Below are 18604 nucleotides of genomic sequence, written 5' to 3'. Positions count from 1 at the left end.
TTTCGGACACATCTTGTGCGCAGACTCAAAATTTTAGTTCCAACAAATAAAAAAATATATTTTTCTTTATTAAAAGTTCGAAGCCGTAAAGGAAAAGTCGTGAAAAATAATTTTTCCTGAATCTTTTTTGGAATTTTAAAATTTTTTTATATTTTTCAATTATGTGAAAAGTGAATTAAGCATGGATAATATGCATTTTGAAGTGATGAAAAGTTAAATTAAACTTTTGGATAATTCAAAGTGGATATAAAGGAACGGAAGAGAATATTGAACGCATATAAAAACGGTAAGCTCTAGAGAAAAAAATACACAAAAAAAAATCAATCTTTGAATGAGAAAAAAGTTATGAGTCATAGCTTTTTTTTCTCTATGACATTGAGATTAATTTAAGCAAATTTGAATCAATTCTAATCGCATTTGTGACTAAAACAATTCATTATAATCAACTATACTTGACTCTATCATGATGTGTGGTCACATTTTAATTAATTTTTTTTTGACATTGTCCATGGATCTTAATCCATCTTAAAAAAAGGATCAAGGACATTTGACAATTGAAATCTTTATTTCAATCCATCCACAAAACCCTTCCTATTCTATTCAAAATTGTCGCAATTTTCATTAAGGAACATTCATTTTCAAGTCGAATAATGAAATCAAGAGTATTTGGGGACTACGGATACAATAATGATAGCTCTACTTTTTTATTCATACAGAACCTTTTTTTTTTGCTTTCTCTGTTCTTCTCCCATTATCAACACTTAACAAAAAGCAATTTTCTCTCTTGCTTCGTTCTCATTCTTTTTTCTACTGTGTGGAGCATATTAAAGAACATTATTTTAAAATGTCACTGACATGAGCGCATTTGTGAGTCATAATTCTTCTTTTTAAATTGGCATACTTATGTGTTCTAGAGTTATCTTTAGGATGTAGTTCATTATTAACGTATATTTTTGTTTTGAATTATTTTAATGAAGCTAACTTCAGGTAGTAGGGGGAAAAGTTGCGCTAAATTTTGTAACCTGAAAATGTTGGAAAAAGTTTGACAAAATTCTTATTTTCAATTGAAATCTTTAACAATTAAGACGTATTAATCAGTTATATGTGATAAATTACTTACATTAAGGAACATTAAGGAAGATATCATTCAAATAATAAGCGGTTTCAACATAATAAAGGTAAAATTCGATTAAAAAATTTGCCATCGACAATCAATCAAACAGAAAAGAAAACAAATTCAGAAAAACGAGGTAAAATGGTACAATATTTCTATTGATAACTGTTAATAAAAGAAATATTGTACTCGAACGACACAAAGAAGGTGAAGGAATCTAAACGAAATACATAGGGTTTTCAATACCGAAGATTCGGTTTGTTTTGATTTTGCGATTGAAAACCCCAGTTGCCTGAGCGACATGAATGAAAAAAGCTCTGCTTCGGAGCTTTTCGGAGCCTTTCGCTTAACCTATTTTGTTTACATCATATAGAAACCGCCTCCGTGTGGCCTCAAATGAATACAAAACATCGTGTGGTTTTCAAATGAAGGCAAATGAAGCTTTGTGTTATCCGAATGAAAAAAGCTCTGCTTCGGAGCTTTAAAGGCTCCGCAAAGCCTATATTATAAACATCATATAGAAACCACCTCCGTGTGGCCTCAAAATGGATACAAAACTCTGTGGTTTTCAAGTAAATGCAAATAAAACTTTGTGGTATCCGGGGTGTAATTTGCAAAACTTTTTGGCTAATTAATAATTGAAGATTAGGCAATTAAGTATGAAAAACGTTAAATTGTATGCTTTATGCCTGAAATCAAAACTTCATAAGGGGTCGTTCGCTTATTGCGTTCAAAGGGAAATTTTGAAACAAGAGGAGAAGGGGGTCTAGAAATTCGTTTATCTGCGTAACGTAACAAGTGCAGCAATTCAGCTCTTCAATTTTGATTATTCTCTTTAATAAAAAACTTAACAAAATGGCCACTTAAATGTATATCCACGAACAAAGACTCTTTATCCTCATGGACCATAAATTAATCAAATTGAAATACAATGTTTCACATAATTATGCTATTTATAATTAAGCATCATCTTGACGTCAACGCAGTCATGACATTATCTGCAATTAGTCATCAAAAATTTTCATACTAATCTGGAATATTCGAACAAAATTCACGCCAAATTGAGCATAATAGAGTATTTTATTCTGCGAAAAGTTTCGTCAATAGAACAGCACAGAGCATATTCAAAATAGGACGCTTCATTCTATAGAATATCGAATAATGTCGATGAGAACAGCAAAAAAGAAGGAAAAATCTAATGATATTGAAGATTATGCTGGCATCATCGTAATTTTTTAGAAAAAATATAGAGATAAGAGTGAGAAAATCGACAAACATTCTGTGGTGGAAGTGGAAATAATATTGAAAACTTTTTCTTTCTTTAACAATGAAGTTGGAACTTTATGCATTTAAATTGTACTGTCCAATGACCCGAAAAAGAGAAAAAAAATTTCAACCACATGATTTCCATTATAAGAATTTCCCTTTTGGGGAATATGTGCAAGTCATTTCCACGATTTCTGTGTGAATTATATTTGTTAAGTTAACACGAAATTTCCATTAAGTAAGAATTCCATAAATAAATACACACAAATAAGAAAGTTTTGTTGCTCGAAAAAAAAATGAAGAAATTGCGATGTAAATTAAAATAAGAAAAAAATTCTATTACATAAACTTCCATGCTTCTCGTTTTTTATGTTAAGCTTTCAAACAGATGCTCAACTTTTTTTTTTTGCTTCCGTCCCACTCCGACATAAACTTTCAAGATGTTTTTATTTTATTCTCGTCCTCTTCTTACAATCACTTCTGTATGTTTTCATGCACAACAATAATAACAAAATCATAAAAAATTTATTTTACATAGAACGAGCTACTTCTGTGCGCTGGGTTGACTAGATCATATTTGATACACTTCTTTTAAACTTGATCCCAGAATTAAGCAGCAAAAAAAGGTCTGCTTGGTCAGGAAATCTGGCAATCGACTCAACGGTCCAGGGCTCGATCCCAGGAAAAATTATAGTTTAATTCGGATAGTTTTTCGCTGTTCTAGTCCCACCAACTCAGTTTTTGTTTTCGCGACATACAAATTGTGGTTAGGTACGATATACCCTGGGTTATGCAGCGTGCATAGTTGAGAATAAGCAAATAAATATTCATTTATTAGATCCATAATTAAGTTAAAGTAACGAAAGGTTGGAACCAGTTGACTTCGAACTCTGGGAAAGTAGGATACTATAGCTTCGAGACAAGTTTGCTTGATGTACGAATCAGAACCTTTCTTTGACGAGTCATTTGTTGGTGACTAGTGAGTTGGGGGTTTGAACGCCAATCCCACGGTTTTGATCTTTAGTAGTGATTACTAGTTTTAGTTGGTTTTATCAAGGATTTATCAAGGCATTTTATAGAGAATTTGGGATGGTACAACAGATCATCGATCGTAGTGCCGTTGCTATAAGCAAACCCAACATTATATTCTATTCTACTAGTTTTAAGTAGAGTTCGCCCAAAGTTTTAGACCTGCATTCTTTGACGAACTATACGGTTCAGATGAACACTGCACGACTGCGCATCCAAAATTCAGGAAATGCATGCTTGCGGTTCTTGGATGAACCCTAGCTTTAAATCAACCGTCCGCAATCGCATAAATCATATTTACAATTCTTAACTGCAACAGAAACAAAACAACAATATAGCCACCCTACTTATCTATGAGACAATATCTTGAAAAGAAGGCACAAGAAAAAAAAAATAACAGAGTTAAAGTATTTTTATGAATAGAAATGGTATGTAGGATTATGAATAAAATTAGTTCCATGATAGAAAAAAAAAAGAAATTCCTTTCAACAACTTTGACTGCACAAACAACGCTCATGTATTTGTGCTATTCATTTATGGTCACGTCTACCTATAAGTGATGAAAAAAAGAAAATTTCAACAACTTTCAAGAATATGTAATGCAAGTCAATATATCGAGCAATTTTATTTTGGATGTTTGTTATCTAATTTAGTCAAAATTGCTATTTTGGTGAGGGGGGCGTACAAATGTTGCGTATCGCAGGACCAACGGTTCTCCTTGCTCCAACCTAGAGGGAGGAAACATTTCCTTTAAATTGCTTCAAAATCTTAAACTCAGAGGGGTGATGGACCCCAACCCTCCAAAAATTGGACATAATTTGTGAACGGCTCCCTGCTGGAATTGCGTATTTTCTTTCCGTTATGAGAGATTTCACTTGTGGAGGTTGTGTTTATTTATTCTTCGTGGAATTAAATTATTTTTAGATGACTTTAAAATCATTTCAAGGGCGTAGCCATAACTTTGCAGCTTCAAGGCTTGAATGGATCCTTTTTTAAATTGACGCTCGAATCTTCTTGAATTTTTGATGATGACATCGGTTCCTCAAACTCTGAAAGTGTAAAAAACTCAGAGCAGATGCATCCATACATCAACTTTTTTATCTCGCATAAATCACAACTTTGAAGATATGTTGTGTTGCTTGGTATTCTTGAACTCACACAATGACGTGAATGGATTCAATCTCTTTGTCACGATAACAGATACAGCAGACTCAATAAAGCGTCGTTATCTAGATTATCCTTACTGCAGACAATTGTGCTAGACTCGTTCATTGCATTTGAGATTTATGTGCAGCTAGGACATTTTGTTATCACAAAAAGCATTCAACTTTGAAAACATGGATGGCTTATGTGTTGACTAACGGAAAATTTGTGGGAAATACTTTGGGAAAATTTCCTTTTTTTATTGTTGACCTCAAATTCAAATACAGCATTACTTAAGGAATGATAATTTATCAATATTTGGTTACAGCGGCCACAGGGCGTTATTATACACATGCAATATGCCAAGAAAATTTCAGTCAGTTTTTCTGACACACAGAAATCACCTCCCTTAATTTTATGAGTTCAAAATGAGGTTAGAATGAAAAGGTAGCAATAATATACGGTTGAGAAAATTCCATTAAGCTTCAAGCTTTTGTGAACAAAGTAATTTTTTTGTGGAACAATCATTGTTGATATTTCCTTTTTGTCCTGCAAAAAAGAACTGAATTTGTATGGAAAATTGAGAATAATTTAATAATCATTTCAATTTATCTAAACTTTTAAAGCATAAACAGTATGCATATCCATAAGTGAAGAGATAAATTATTGACGATACAATTAGACTCTCCATCTCTCTTACTCCCTTTGTGTCATGAGATAGAACATAAAAGCTTCTCTTTTGTATTTATCATGTGTCACAGTTCTGTTCATTTTTTGCTGTGTGCAAAAATAAAGCGAGTGCTATAGGAAGGTAAGACTTGATGTCATTTCAGCATTTCAATCCAACACGTGCCTCCATTTATTTTATGTGCTTTTTTGCTTTTTCCACAATTTTTTCTTTTCTTTCTTTTCTTTCTGTTCTATCCTTTTCACTATATGTGCTGAGTGAAGAAAGCAAAAAAAAACTTTTCTAAGCGTTATTTTCTGTGTTTTTCTTCTGTGCAGAACTCAAAAGTTTGCCACAATTTTACCTTCTTCTTCTTATTACTTAAGATGAAATGAAAGAGCATGTGTAGATGTATATGTTTTAATATAATATTATGCAAGGATAGAGAACAGAACTATTGTTGGGTTTTTAAGAATTATAAAGAACAATAAGGAGTTAAATTGTGGTTTTTTGATTGCAAATTGAGTGCAGATTCCTATCGGCACAAGTTTATTATGACAGCCAGATGACATTGCATTCAATTGTATATATTCAGTTACCATGAGTAATTTGTGCCAATCGGGAAGGTCTCAAATTAAGTAAAATTTACCAGAAATTAGTAAAACTGATGAAATTTGGGTTTATCTCATCTAAAACAAACAAAATATACTAAACTCACCACAAATGAAGTAAAACTGACCATACACAGACAAAACTGAATAAATTTAGAATAATCCCACCAAAAACATACTAAAAGCACTTAACTAACCACGAATAAAAATAAACTCACCAAAATTTGATAAAACTGAGCTAAATTGATTTATGAAACGGATAGAAATTCCTTAAAACTGACCAAGAATGGAGTAAAAATCACCAAATCCAAACAAAACTGATTATAAATCGCTATAAATTAAACATAATTCACTAAATTTGAAAAGAGCTGATCAAAATTGATTTAATATTATAACAATAATTAAAGTTCACCAAAGTTTAAGCAAAAGCTCACCAAAATTGAATTAAATTCACAATAAATAATCAAAACTCACCAAAAATGAACAAAACTCACAAAAAATGAATAAAACTCACCAATAATAAACAATACTGATAAAAAATCTTCAAATCTCAACAAAACTGAAACAAATCTTAATAAAGACCAGTTAAATTGATTACAAATGATCAAAATTCAACAAAAATTCAGAATCTCCTTAAAAATTAATATAACTGACAAAATATAAACAAAGTTCATCATTTTCCCTCGAAACTACCAATAACGGATATAAAGCAACAAAAGAAAATCAATCCCTTGACCTCACGTTCAAACATGACCAAGAACTACATTACAAAACATCAGAAGCTTTTCAAGAATATCTTAAGGCTATTGTCGGACTCATGATGCATGCATATACACTCACACACATTCTATGCCATTACACTCATGAGTCATTGAATCACCAAATATTTTCCCTTACATTCATTCAATTGCACTGAGTGTATGGCCATATTGAAAGCCACAATTTTTACTTTTGGAAATGAAAGAAAAAAAAAGAGAAAAAAAAAAATTATTCTCATATCGATTTTTCATTTCGTTCAAATGAAGATGAAAGCCCTGTGCAGATATAAAAAGGATCAGAAAAAAAATAGCAGCATAAGAATGTCATGTACAATATTCTTTCATTCCCGTCATTTTCTTCGTCTTATTCGTTGAGATGAAACGGCTGCATGAGCCGGAGTCGAGTGGAAAAATTGGATATATATATGTACATGAAAAGTTGTCTATGACGCTTGATCGTGGGCGATGGGGATATACATGTACATAATATTCTCATGTTTACGACTGTAGGTTGATAAAAACAACATATATAGGTATAAGAAGAACTGTGATAGAAACTGTTGAGCATATTTTTTTATTACTTTTCCAAAACAAAAAAGACTGTCATGAAAGAGATTTTTGTCCGTACCATTAAGATGAAATGTCGAGGTAATGTCATATAAAAAATCATTAATCACCCTCTAAATAAACTTTGACAAATGTGGAACAGTGAAAGAAAGGAACATGAAAAAGGATTTCGAAGCAAAAACTCTCATTTTATTATTTTCATGGATCAATGAACGAACAGGAGTGTACATTATGCTTCTCGTACCTGTAAAAAGCAATTTTCCTTCATTTTGACATAAATTTTTATTACGAAACTCATTTGGCATTTGGCAATTACCAATTTAAGGAGGGAGGGAAATAAATACTCATGGGAAGTGACCATGGCCAATTTATGAAGATGCTTTGTAGCTAGGGACAGAATTCTTTTTCAAGATTATCACACATTCTTTAGACGGTAAGAAGGAATTACCTTCAGCAAAACAAAGAAAATGTGAGTTTTGATGTCAAAATGGTAACCTAGCAACAAGATATAACAAGAGCAAGCCAGACATCCGAACCAATTTTTTGAAATACAATCATAGCCACACGCTCCATATCATGTCACCAAAAATTTTCAACCAACTCATTTTCCTTCTTGTTCCCCTTTTTTTATATTTGGTCTGGTTTCAATTCTATTTGTAGCACCGAACATACTTTACTTTTTCTTCGGTCAATATTTCCATTTAACAACGCATTTAATGGCAGTGCGAACATATCCTTTAATACCATCAAATTGACTCCTTTCGTACCTTTTCTCACTCGTTCAATGCTGGGGTGCTTATTAATTTATTTCGGAAGGAGAGAAACACTGCCTACATCTTAACATTTATGGAACGAGAGCATATCTTGCGTATCATCGCTCTACCCATAAATTTTATTTTTTTTTAGTATGCAAAGAGTGTGAGAGATGTTAAAGGCATAGAAATATTACGAAAGGTGAAAGGCTTTCTTCTTACTTTATTTGCTGCCTCTGCGAATGAGTACGAATGGCAATAATTTCCAAAATTTTACAGACGCTCACATCATTGTTTGGGTTTCTGACGTCTATCATTGTCTTTAGTAAAGAGAAGTTTTCCTGACGCACGAATTACATTTTCTTCTTATGCTTATGCCGAACGGATAGAAAAGCTCAGCCGAGGATGACTGTAAACGTGATGAAGAAGGAAGACGGCACAAAAAATTTTCGCTTCTTTTGTATTTTGCGTGATGAAAATTTTATTTTTTGCAAGAAACAAAAGAAACAGGCCACCTACATTGCTTTACATCCAATTTTCAAAACTCGGTTGTTGCCTGTGTTGCTTACATTATGAATTTATTTATGTTCATGTTTGTAATTTGTGAGAAATTCTTCACACTATAGGACATTGTTGTGTATGTGTATATGTGTTACATATATGCGCATTATTTCATTCTATTTTGTCCTATTTGGAATGAGCATTTAAATTCTTGCCATAACTTTGGAGCATTCGTGTGAAAATTTATGCACGCATTTATCAAAATTGATCATTTATATCGATTTTTTTAGGTATTTTACTCGTTTCAGAAAAGATATTGAACACTTAAAATTGATGTAATGTTATGTTCCTACTCTCAATCTTATTTATTCATCTCATGGTAACATATGAGTATGGTTATACAATCGAATTTGAGATGTAGAGGATTGGAGCGCTGATTTAAGTCTCATAGATAATCAGGACTCATAGCATATAATTCATTCTTATTATAATGAGCGTACTCAGAGCATGCTTCTTGCTCTTGTCTGACAGGAAGCTTTGCTGTCAAGATTACTTTCAATTTTGATTCGTTTCCTGAATTGTTGAAGAATTCTGCCCTAGGCTAGGGTAACTGTGGTTGATGACGAAATTGATAAAATCCGGTCTTAGGTCTGATGCACTCCAACCTTAGGTTGAATTTTCAAATTAGTTATAATGACTTCAACGCTCAATGCTTATTAAGACTACGATAATTAGATCATATTACTTTTTAATGGTTTTTAAAGTAAAAGAGCTCAATTATTGATTTCAAAAGATGATGGTCTCAAGTGACTTGCCCAGTGCAAGTGTAGACTTGTATTGGTAAAGTGTCGCCCAAACGGTGCTAAAAATCCGTAATCCTGAATACCACAAATAGGTCAATCCATTTAAATTCCGGGGTCAAATCGGTGTGACTCCGGAATTTTTCTGTATTTAACCAATTTTTATATTCTCACCGTATTGCTATTCTGGATTAGATCCCAGAGTCTAATCAAAATTAAGCACTTTTTAAGAGCCACTGTTCTATTTCTCTCAACTCGGTTACAAAATGCCTTGAGTCACGATACTGTGAAGAAAAGAAATAATTTATCAATTTCACAGTTTAATCCATCAAAAATCTTCTTGGAAATTCATATTTAAGCTATATTAGCCATTGCCAAATCTGTTAACATACTACTCATATTGGCATCTTAGTAAGTAAATAGATGAGTGAGTCATATTACATTTAAAGTATAAAAGCTCAACTAGTGCTGAAGCCGCAGCTTTGAATAATGATGAATAATTTAGCAAAAATAAATAATGTTTTGATGTCACTTAAGTGACTATATATAGCATCTAGTGGAATAATAAATATCCACTTAAAAAAATCCACGGCAATTAAATCAAAGCTCAATTGTGCTTTTTTGCGTCTAATCACCAACCATTAACGATAGTCCACTATAAATTCCGATAGTAAATTCCTCAATTACATCCATTCATGTATGTCCAAAAGAGCTTTTTTATGCCTTTCGTTGTTATAGTAATTACAAGTATCAGCAAAAGAATGGTTTGATGATTCATAAAAGAGTCATAAATATCCAAACGCATAAAGGCACAGAAATAAGGACCTAAAATGTGGTTTTCACAAAAACACCGGACGAAATTGTAAATATGATAATGTTGTGGACCTTTTGATTCCTTCAATACTTTATTGTATATTTTCGATTTCTGTCACGACAGAAAGGATCAAAAATAAAGTATGAAAAACTTATAAACATGAAATGGAGGAAGGAAGAGAAAAAAAAAAGTTTTCATTTTCATAAAAATGAATATTTTATGACGTTGGATATCCAACAGAAAAATTCTCTCTCATTCTCTCAACTAATTCTATCTCAATTTTTGATGATGTCTGCGCAGAGCTTTTACGAAAGCTTTAATCTATAGCGCAGGTTCTTCTCCAAATAGAGTGAAAATTTTTCCCGAGCATTCATTTCGTATATAACTTTAGATTGTAAAGGACTTAATATAATTTCTAGAAAATGTGAAGTTTAAAACAATATTTTGGATTATTTTTCATCAATATTGGTGAAAAAAAAGTTGTTTTTAGTTAAATTTGTAAGTGGATATCCAATAACCAGTGAAAAAAAGCTCAAAAAAAATTTTCATTGAACTTGTACATAATTCAAGGATTTTTCCTTCATGGATGTGTATATTGCGTGTTAGTCATAAAATAAAGGCCGAAAAATCTGCGTAAAAAAACTGTTTGCCTAGCCAGAACTATCAAGTTACTGATTATATGACAAAAATTATTCATGTGACGCAATTTGTGAAAAGAATTAACAACAACAACAATTTGTTCAATATTGGATCGAAATTTCCAATATGGATTTTTTTCTATACAAAATAGGAACTAAGAGCATAATTGGAAATTATGCAATGAACATAAAAATATATAATTTATGGATCTTAGTCAACTCCCATGACGATCAAAGATGAGGCAGAAAAAAATATGAAAATTTACATCGCAGAAGATGAAAAAATTTCTCATTTGATGCCAACAACTATTGACGATGACGTCATAACAACACCCCCTTAAATCCACCACATATATCGATTTTCTCCATTCTCAGCCATTAAACTTCGGGGATTTCCATTCGCTCTCAATTCTCATTATTAAAAGCCGAATGTTGGATATAATAAGCACAACAACAAAATTGTTGTGTTTACAGGAAAGAAAGAAAATTATGCAGTCGGGATGGAAATGTTCTTTAGTCTCTCAAATTTCTCTCAATTTCTCTCCAAAGCTCTTTCTATGCTAGCACAAAATGCCGTTGCGCTATTCATGTGAACTACATTCTTGACTCTGATTAAGTATTAACTGTCGCCTAAAATCCTAACCCCATACTACACAAGTCAAATGCAATAGTCCTCAAATTATGAGTATGATTCATAAAAATAAATGTGGCGCCGGTCTTTGTGTGCTTTCATTTTCATTCATAAGTTCTGTGCTTTAGATTATTCTCATGACTAATTACTCATTTTTTTCTACTTCTGCTAGGCTTCAAAACTTAACAAATAATTTCAAGGATATAAAAAAAAAGGAAAAAGAGGAAACTTTTTAAGGACATCAAATTCATCAAGTAGAGGAGAAAAGAAAAAAAACTTTTAAAAGATGTCGTCAGTTAAAGTAGCAGTTCGCGTGCGTCCTTTCAATTCGCGTGAAATTTCGCGCGATTCAAAATGTATCATTGAAATGTATGACAACACGACGGCTATAACTAATCCAAAAGTACCACCTGGTAGCAGCGATGCAACAAAGAGATTCAATTTTGATTATTCATATTGGTCACATGATGTAAGATATTGACTATTGTTGAGTATAACAATGAATAATTCAGAGTTGGATGTTGTGGAGTAGCTTGAAGGTCGAGTAACTGGAGGAGCCTTGATAGATTCATGTTCCTTCATATCTGACTCAGAATCAAGCTTGAGTAGCACAATAGAGTATCTAAGGCACCACTTGGTAGCCACATCAATGACAATACCCTTAACAGGCAAAAAGGCAGCTTCTAGGTACCGTAGTGCTGTGTTGAACCATGAAAAAATGCTCTTTTCCTGTTCGGGTGCGTAAAGGTTCCCTGACAGCACCATGATGTCTGTTTGGCCCATTTCAGAATAGATGATGCTACCTCAAGTTTACCTTACATCCACAATACCAACTCTGAATTCAAAATTGACAATGAAAATGGATACTGACATATTTCAATTATAAATTCCTTATCTAATAGCAAGCAGATTCACATTTTGCAACACAAGAAATTGTATATTCTGATATCGGTGAGGAAATGCTTCAACATTCATTCGATGGATACAATGTTTGTATCTTTGCTTACGGTCAAACCGGAGCTGGAAAGTGAGTATAATTTTATTACTAAGTAATTCATTAATGCTAACGGTATATTTATGTATAAGGTCATACACAATGATGGGACGACAAGAAGAAGGTCAGGAGGGAATTATTCCAATAGTATGCAAAGATCTGTTTAAGAAAATTCAAGACACGACTTCTGATGACTTGAAGTACACAGTTGAAGTCTCGTATATGGAAATTTACTGTGAACGAGTTCGTGATTTATTAAATCCAAAGAATAAAGGAAATTTGAGAGTTCGAGAGCATCCTGCATTAGGTCCATATGTTGAGGATCTCTCAAAACTCGCAGTCACTTCATATGAAGACATTCACGATCTCATTGATGAAGGAAATAAGGCAAGAACTGTTGCGGCAACAAATATGAACGAAACTAGTTCAAGATCTCATGCCGTCTTCACAATTTTCTTCACTCAAACACGACAAGACAGCATGACTGATTTAACAGCAGAAAAGGTATCAAAAATCAGTTTAGTTGATTTAGCTGGTAGTGAACGAGCTGACAGTACTGGAGCAAAAGGTACTCGACTCAAAGAAGGTGCAAACATCAACAAATCCTTGACAACATTGGGAAAAGTTATATCAGCATTAGCAGAAGTTGTAAGTCTAACTTTTTCATAATTAAATTATTCCAAAAGCTAATTTCCTTTTACATCCTCCCATACAGTCTGCACAAAAAGGAAACAAAAAATCAAAGAAAGCTGACTTTATTCCATACCGTGACTCGGTATTAACATGGCTCTTACGTGAAAATCTTGGTGGAAATTCAAAGACTGCAATGATTGCAGCAATTTCGCCTGCAGATATTAATTACGATGAAACATTATCAACACTCAGATATGCTGATAGAGCCAAACAAATTGTATGCAAAGCTGTCGTTAATGAAGACGCAAATGCTAAACTTATTCGTGAACTTAAAGAAGAAATTCAGAAACTTCGAGATTTATTGAAGACTGAGGGAATTGAGGTTGAACAAGGTGAGTTAATAATCATTGAAGACAATGTTAAAATATTTGATGAAAATTGGAATTGGATGATTCCTCAGATGAGGTGATGCAATATGCAATTGATTCGAGAACATTCCAAAATTTTTTATGGCTTTATATCTTCTGAGCGAATCGTCCAAATGTAAAACTTTGTTATATTCAATGAAGAAGAAATGAAAAAAAGAAAAAAAATTCAAAATTATATCGCACACCTTTCTGGTTCAATTGGATTCATTTGGCAAGCAATCAAAAGTACTAGATCTTATAATGCAGAAGACATACTTTCTATTATATAACGAGTTTTCCATAATTTATGATTTAAAAAAATACACTAAATATTGTGATATAAGAACAAATCAATTTCATAATTCTATATAATATATCCTTCGTTCAGGCGTCGAAGTGAGAGTTATAAGTAATGAACGGCCCTCCGTTATCGGCAGGGATACTAGCAGTAAGTAATAATTGAGTTGAAATCAAAATTTGACACCTAAATTTTTGATTAAAAAATTTGATCGCTCGCAATTACACTGGATGTAATTTATTTTGCCAAAATAGATCCATTTATCGCCTTTTTACTGCTTTAAAGCGCAATTTTTTTTATTTTTGTTCCTTAAAATTCTATTTTTCAGAGATTAGAATCAACTCTAATCCCTGAAAATTAGTTGCTTGCGAAATTCAAACTAATCTAATCATTTCCATTCAATTTTTGTGTTACGTTTAGGGGACGATGAATGTAATAACAATGTTCCGACTACAAATGGTAAACAAACGGATTATAAGCGTGAGAAGCCAATGCGCTCAACATCAACTACAGAGACAGAAATGGCTGTGGATCAACTTCATGCTAGTGAGAAGTTGATTGCAGAGCTTAATGAGACATGGGAAGAGAAATTAAAGAGAACTGATGAGATTCGTCAGCAGCGTGAAGCTGTTTTTGCCGAAATGGGTGTTGCTGTTAAGCCTGGTATGTAAAGCATCATGTGGTGTTTGCAATCACTTACTAATTAATGGTTCTTTTATATTTCAAAACAGATGGCATAACAGTTGGAGTTTTCAGCCCAAAAATGACACCACATCTTATCAATCTCAACGAAGATCCAACATTATCGGAATGTTTACTTTATTACATCAAGGATGGTGTCACAAAATTGGGTACTTCCGAAGCAGAAATTCCACAAGACATTCAATTGTCAGGATCTCACATACTCAAAGAACATTGCATCTTTCAAAATGACAACGGTATTGTCAGTATCATTCCAAAGGAAGAAGCACTCATTTTCATAAACGGAAGGAAAGTTATCGAAACTGAAGTTTTATTAACCGGATCGAGAGTTATCTTGGGTCGTAATCATGTCTTTCGCTTCCAACATCCGCAACAAGCGCGTGAAAAACTCGAACAAAAACTTTCCGAAGAATCATCAAGCAATGAAGAAGCAAAGGAAGAGACTAAAGATGAAGTCGTTGATTGGAACTTTGCCCAATGTGAATTGCTTGAAAAGCAGGGCATTGATCTTAAAGTGGAGATGGAGAAGAGGTTGGTTGCACTCGAGGCACAGTTTAAGCGTGAAAAGGAAGAAGCTGATCAACAATTTGAGGAACAACGTAAAACTTATGAAGCGCGAATTGATGCACTTCAGAAGCAGGTCGAAGAACAATCAATGACTATGTCAATGTATAGCAACATGACATCGGCAACAGATGATTTTAACAATAAAATGTTGGATGATGGCTTTGATGATGAAGAAAACAGTATTTATGGTAAGATCAGTAATTAACTTAAGACTTATTCATGTCTAACATAATTCATTTTACATCCAATAATCTAGAAAATCCACTTTGTGAATCATGGACAATTAGACAAATCGATTTAGCAGCATTTGTATTTAAGAAATGGAAAAGTCATAAATTTACATCACTTCGAGACGATTTGTGGGGAAATGCAATTTATCTCAAGGAAGCGAATGCAATATCTGTGGAATTAAAAAAGAATGTTCAATTTCAATTTACATTGCTTTCAAATACATTATATACACCATTATCGAACGATTTGAAGGACAAATCTGAGAATCCATCACGAACAGTTGTCTCGGTTGAGGTGAATGATCAAAAGAATGGAGCCATTCATTATTGGTCATTGGGAAAGTTGAAGCAACGTTTGGATATGATGCGCGAATTATATCATAGTGATGGAGAGTCATATGATTATAATGTTGAGTCATTAATTGGATATGATCCATTTTATGATAGATTTCCATGGTTCCGTATTATTGGACGATCATTTGTATATCTCAGTAATTTACTTTATCCCATACCATTAGTACAGAAAGTTGCTATTGTAAATGAGTCGGGAGATGTTAAGGGCTATCTTCGTGTGGCCGTACAAGCTGTTTTTGACAATGATGGACACATAATTAATAATCATAATAATTTAAATAATAACAATAATATTAATATAAACATCAATAATAATAATAATAATATAAATAATAATAATAATAACAACAATAATAATAATGGAATGGCAGTTAATCAACTTGCACGAGTAGTTTTTAGTGATGGCACAAAATACAGCTATGATGAGAGATTCATTGAAGAAAATGGAAATGATAATGATGATGGAAAATTAGATAATGATGATGATGATGACACAATTGGAGAGCATTTAAAACTTGGCAGTGAATTTAAATTCCGAATTATTGTATTACAGGCTTACGACATTCCAATCGAATATACAGACATTTTCTGTCAATTTAATTTCCTTCATTGTGAAGAGGAGACATTCTCAACAGAACCGATCAAGAATAAGCATGATAAGCCAATTGGCTTTTATCACATCCAAAATTTAACAGTTAAAATCACAAAGAAATTTATCGACTACATTAAAAATCAACCAATAGCATTTAAAATCTATGGACATTTTAATAGCAATCATAAGAATGGAACAACAGTAATTACAGCTAAACAGCAAACTCGTGCTCCACCAAAACGGCTTCAATTGCCAAGTATCACAATGAGTCAGCCTATTCGTAGCACTAAATTTACACAATTTGCCATGTCACCAACAACTGAACGTAAAACTCCATCATCACCAACAACAACAGTCTTCACTAAGCATGATATACTTGTGTGGTTTGAGATTTGTGAATTGGCACCAAATGGTGAATATTTACCGGTTCCTGTTGATCAATCTACTGGAAGTTTCTTATTACATCAAGGTAAAGTACTTAAAATATTTTCAGCACTGATAAAGGAATTACTTAATTATTCATTCCTACATATTTAGGCATTCAACGACGAATTCGAATTACAATTGTACACGAACCCACAAATGAGTTAAAATGGAAGGACATCCGAGAAGTTATTGTTGGACGTATTCGTAATACTGCTGAATCTTTCGACGAATTCGATGATGCTGGTGCTTTATCATTAGGCATATTCCCTGGTGAATTGCTTGAGGTTCGTAATGACGATCGAACATTCTACCAATTTGAAGCTGCGTGGGATTCAAGTTTACACAATTCCAATTTGCTTAATCGTGTCACGCAAAATGGCGAAACTATTTTCATTACTTTAAGCAGCTATCTTGAGGTAAGGTCATCATGACTATTTTCGTCCTCGACTTTTATTAATGATTATTTTGTTTTTGTCCATAACAGTTGGAGAATTGCTTGAGACCTGTGATTATTACTAAGGATTTAAGTATGGTTATTTATGGACGTGATGCACGTATCGGACCACGGTCATTAAAAAGTTTATTCTCGGGACGATCTGGAACAACCAACAGATCAAGTGCAATCTATGAACTTTCTCTCAAATGTGCTAATAAAGCAGGATCACCAGGTAATTTATAATAAGCCTTAAATGTCTTCAATGTCCTCAAATAATTTTTTTATGCAGGCGTTCAAAGACGTCAACGACGAGTCCTTGACACAAGCACAACATATGTTCGTGGCGAAGAAAATCTCAAAAATTGGCGACCACGAGGCGATTCACTCATTTTCGATCATCAATGGGAATTAGAGAAGCTTACACGCTTGGAAATGGTTGAACGTGTTAGATATTTGTTATTGCTACGTGAGCGTTTAGGACTGGATGAATTACAAAATAGCAAGAATGATAAGAATGTAAACAATATGATTGCTCGTGATGCTGATAGCACCATTGATGATGAAGACATGCTGCCATCAGATGTTGAAGATGAAGATTTGGATGAAGTTCCTTTAGACAGTGAAGTAAATGAACGACAAAAGGCATTAATTGCAAAATGCTTAAAATTATTGACATCGGATATAACACAACAATCAAATAGATCAATCGTAACGCCAGTCACACCAATATCAAGTGCTGACGAAAACAGTAATATGTCAATCAGTCAATATTCAATCAATTCTGTCAGCACACCTTCCTTGACTGAAATATCAAATGAATGGCAACCACAGCATAAGCAAATTGATCATAAGACAACAAATGATCACATTCAATACTTTATTCCTGACTTGGAAGAGATTGCAACGAGTTCAATGGTTACGAGAAAGGGCTACTTAAACGTTTTGGAGCATGGCTGCTCGGGATGGAAGAAGAGATGGATTGTTGTACGAAGACCCTACATATTCATATACAAATCTGACAAAGATAGTATCGAACGAGCTGTTTTAAATCTCACAAATGCTCAAGTCGAATGTTCGGAAGATCAAATGGCAATGATTAAAATTCCAAACACATTTAGGTAAGTCAAGTCAATAGAAATGCATCCAATTCAGAAGATTAATGATGTTCCTTATTACTTTGCAGTGTTGTTACAAAATATCGTGGTTATTTACTACAGACATTGAATGAAAAAGAGGTTTATGATTGGCTGTATGCCATAAATCCACTCTTGGCTGGAAGAATTAGGTAAGAGAATATAAATTATTGATCATAGTAATCCATGTCACTAAATATGCTGTTTTTGTCTCATATAGATCGCATTTGGCACGACAAAATATTGATATTGCTTCTTCACCGACAAGAACAGTCACATGTACCACTACTGGTACATCAGCCGCTCAAAAATTCATCATTAATCGACAGAAACTATTTGCTATGAGCAAATGAGATTCGCTGACGATGGAATCTGTGTTAATGTAATAATCAGCAAAAAAAATTTATATGAAAAATGAACAACATTCCTTTAACAAGTATTAGGAAAGTGAAATGATGGAGAATTTTTAAATTAAACTTAACATAAAGTAATGATCTGTTTATTCAGTAATTTTTACAATATTTCTCTATCCACCTGCTAT

At 33.1% G+C, this 18604-nt stretch overlaps 1 protein-coding gene across 3 annotated transcripts; it reads left to right on the top strand.

Moving 5' to 3' along the window:
- The first annotated feature begins 105 nt into the window (after positions 1-105).
- On the top strand, positions 106-18544 carry LOC139096815 (kinesin-like protein unc-104). 3 transcript variants are annotated; one of them, XM_070648571.1, is made up of 14 exons: positions 106-286; positions 11464-11760; positions 12194-12318; positions 12378-12933; positions 13001-13310; positions 13714-13773; positions 14044-14286; positions 14355-15080; positions 15149-16537; positions 16606-16910; positions 16979-17162; positions 17220-18048; positions 18114-18215; positions 18284-18544. In XM_070648571.1, the coding sequence occupies exons 2-14, from the start codon at positions 11578-11580 to the stop codon at positions 18414-18416; spliced, it is 5145 nt and encodes a 1714-aa protein (XP_070504672.1). In that variant the 5' UTR covers positions 106-286; positions 11464-11577; the 3' UTR covers positions 18417-18544. The 3 variants fall into 3 exon arrangements, with proteins under 3 accessions (XP_070504672.1, XP_070504671.1, XP_070504673.1); XM_070648570.1 differs by lacking the exon at positions 106-286 and adding an exon at positions 10392-10520; XM_070648572.1 differs by lacking the exons at positions 106-286; positions 13714-13773 and adding an exon at positions 10392-10520.
- Positions 18545-18604: the final 60 nt, after the last annotated feature.

This window comes from Chironomus tepperi, unplaced genomic scaffold (assembly GCF_022539635.2).
Source record: "Chironomus tepperi strain 1889 unplaced genomic scaffold, CSIRO-AGI_Ctep_v1 contig_407, whole genome shotgun sequence".
In the NCBI taxonomy this organism is placed as follows: Eukaryota; Metazoa; Arthropoda; class Insecta; order Diptera; family Chironomidae; genus Chironomus; species Chironomus tepperi.
Note: the sequence above shows the minus strand (reverse complement) of the source record. Positions and strands in the feature narration are given on the sequence as shown.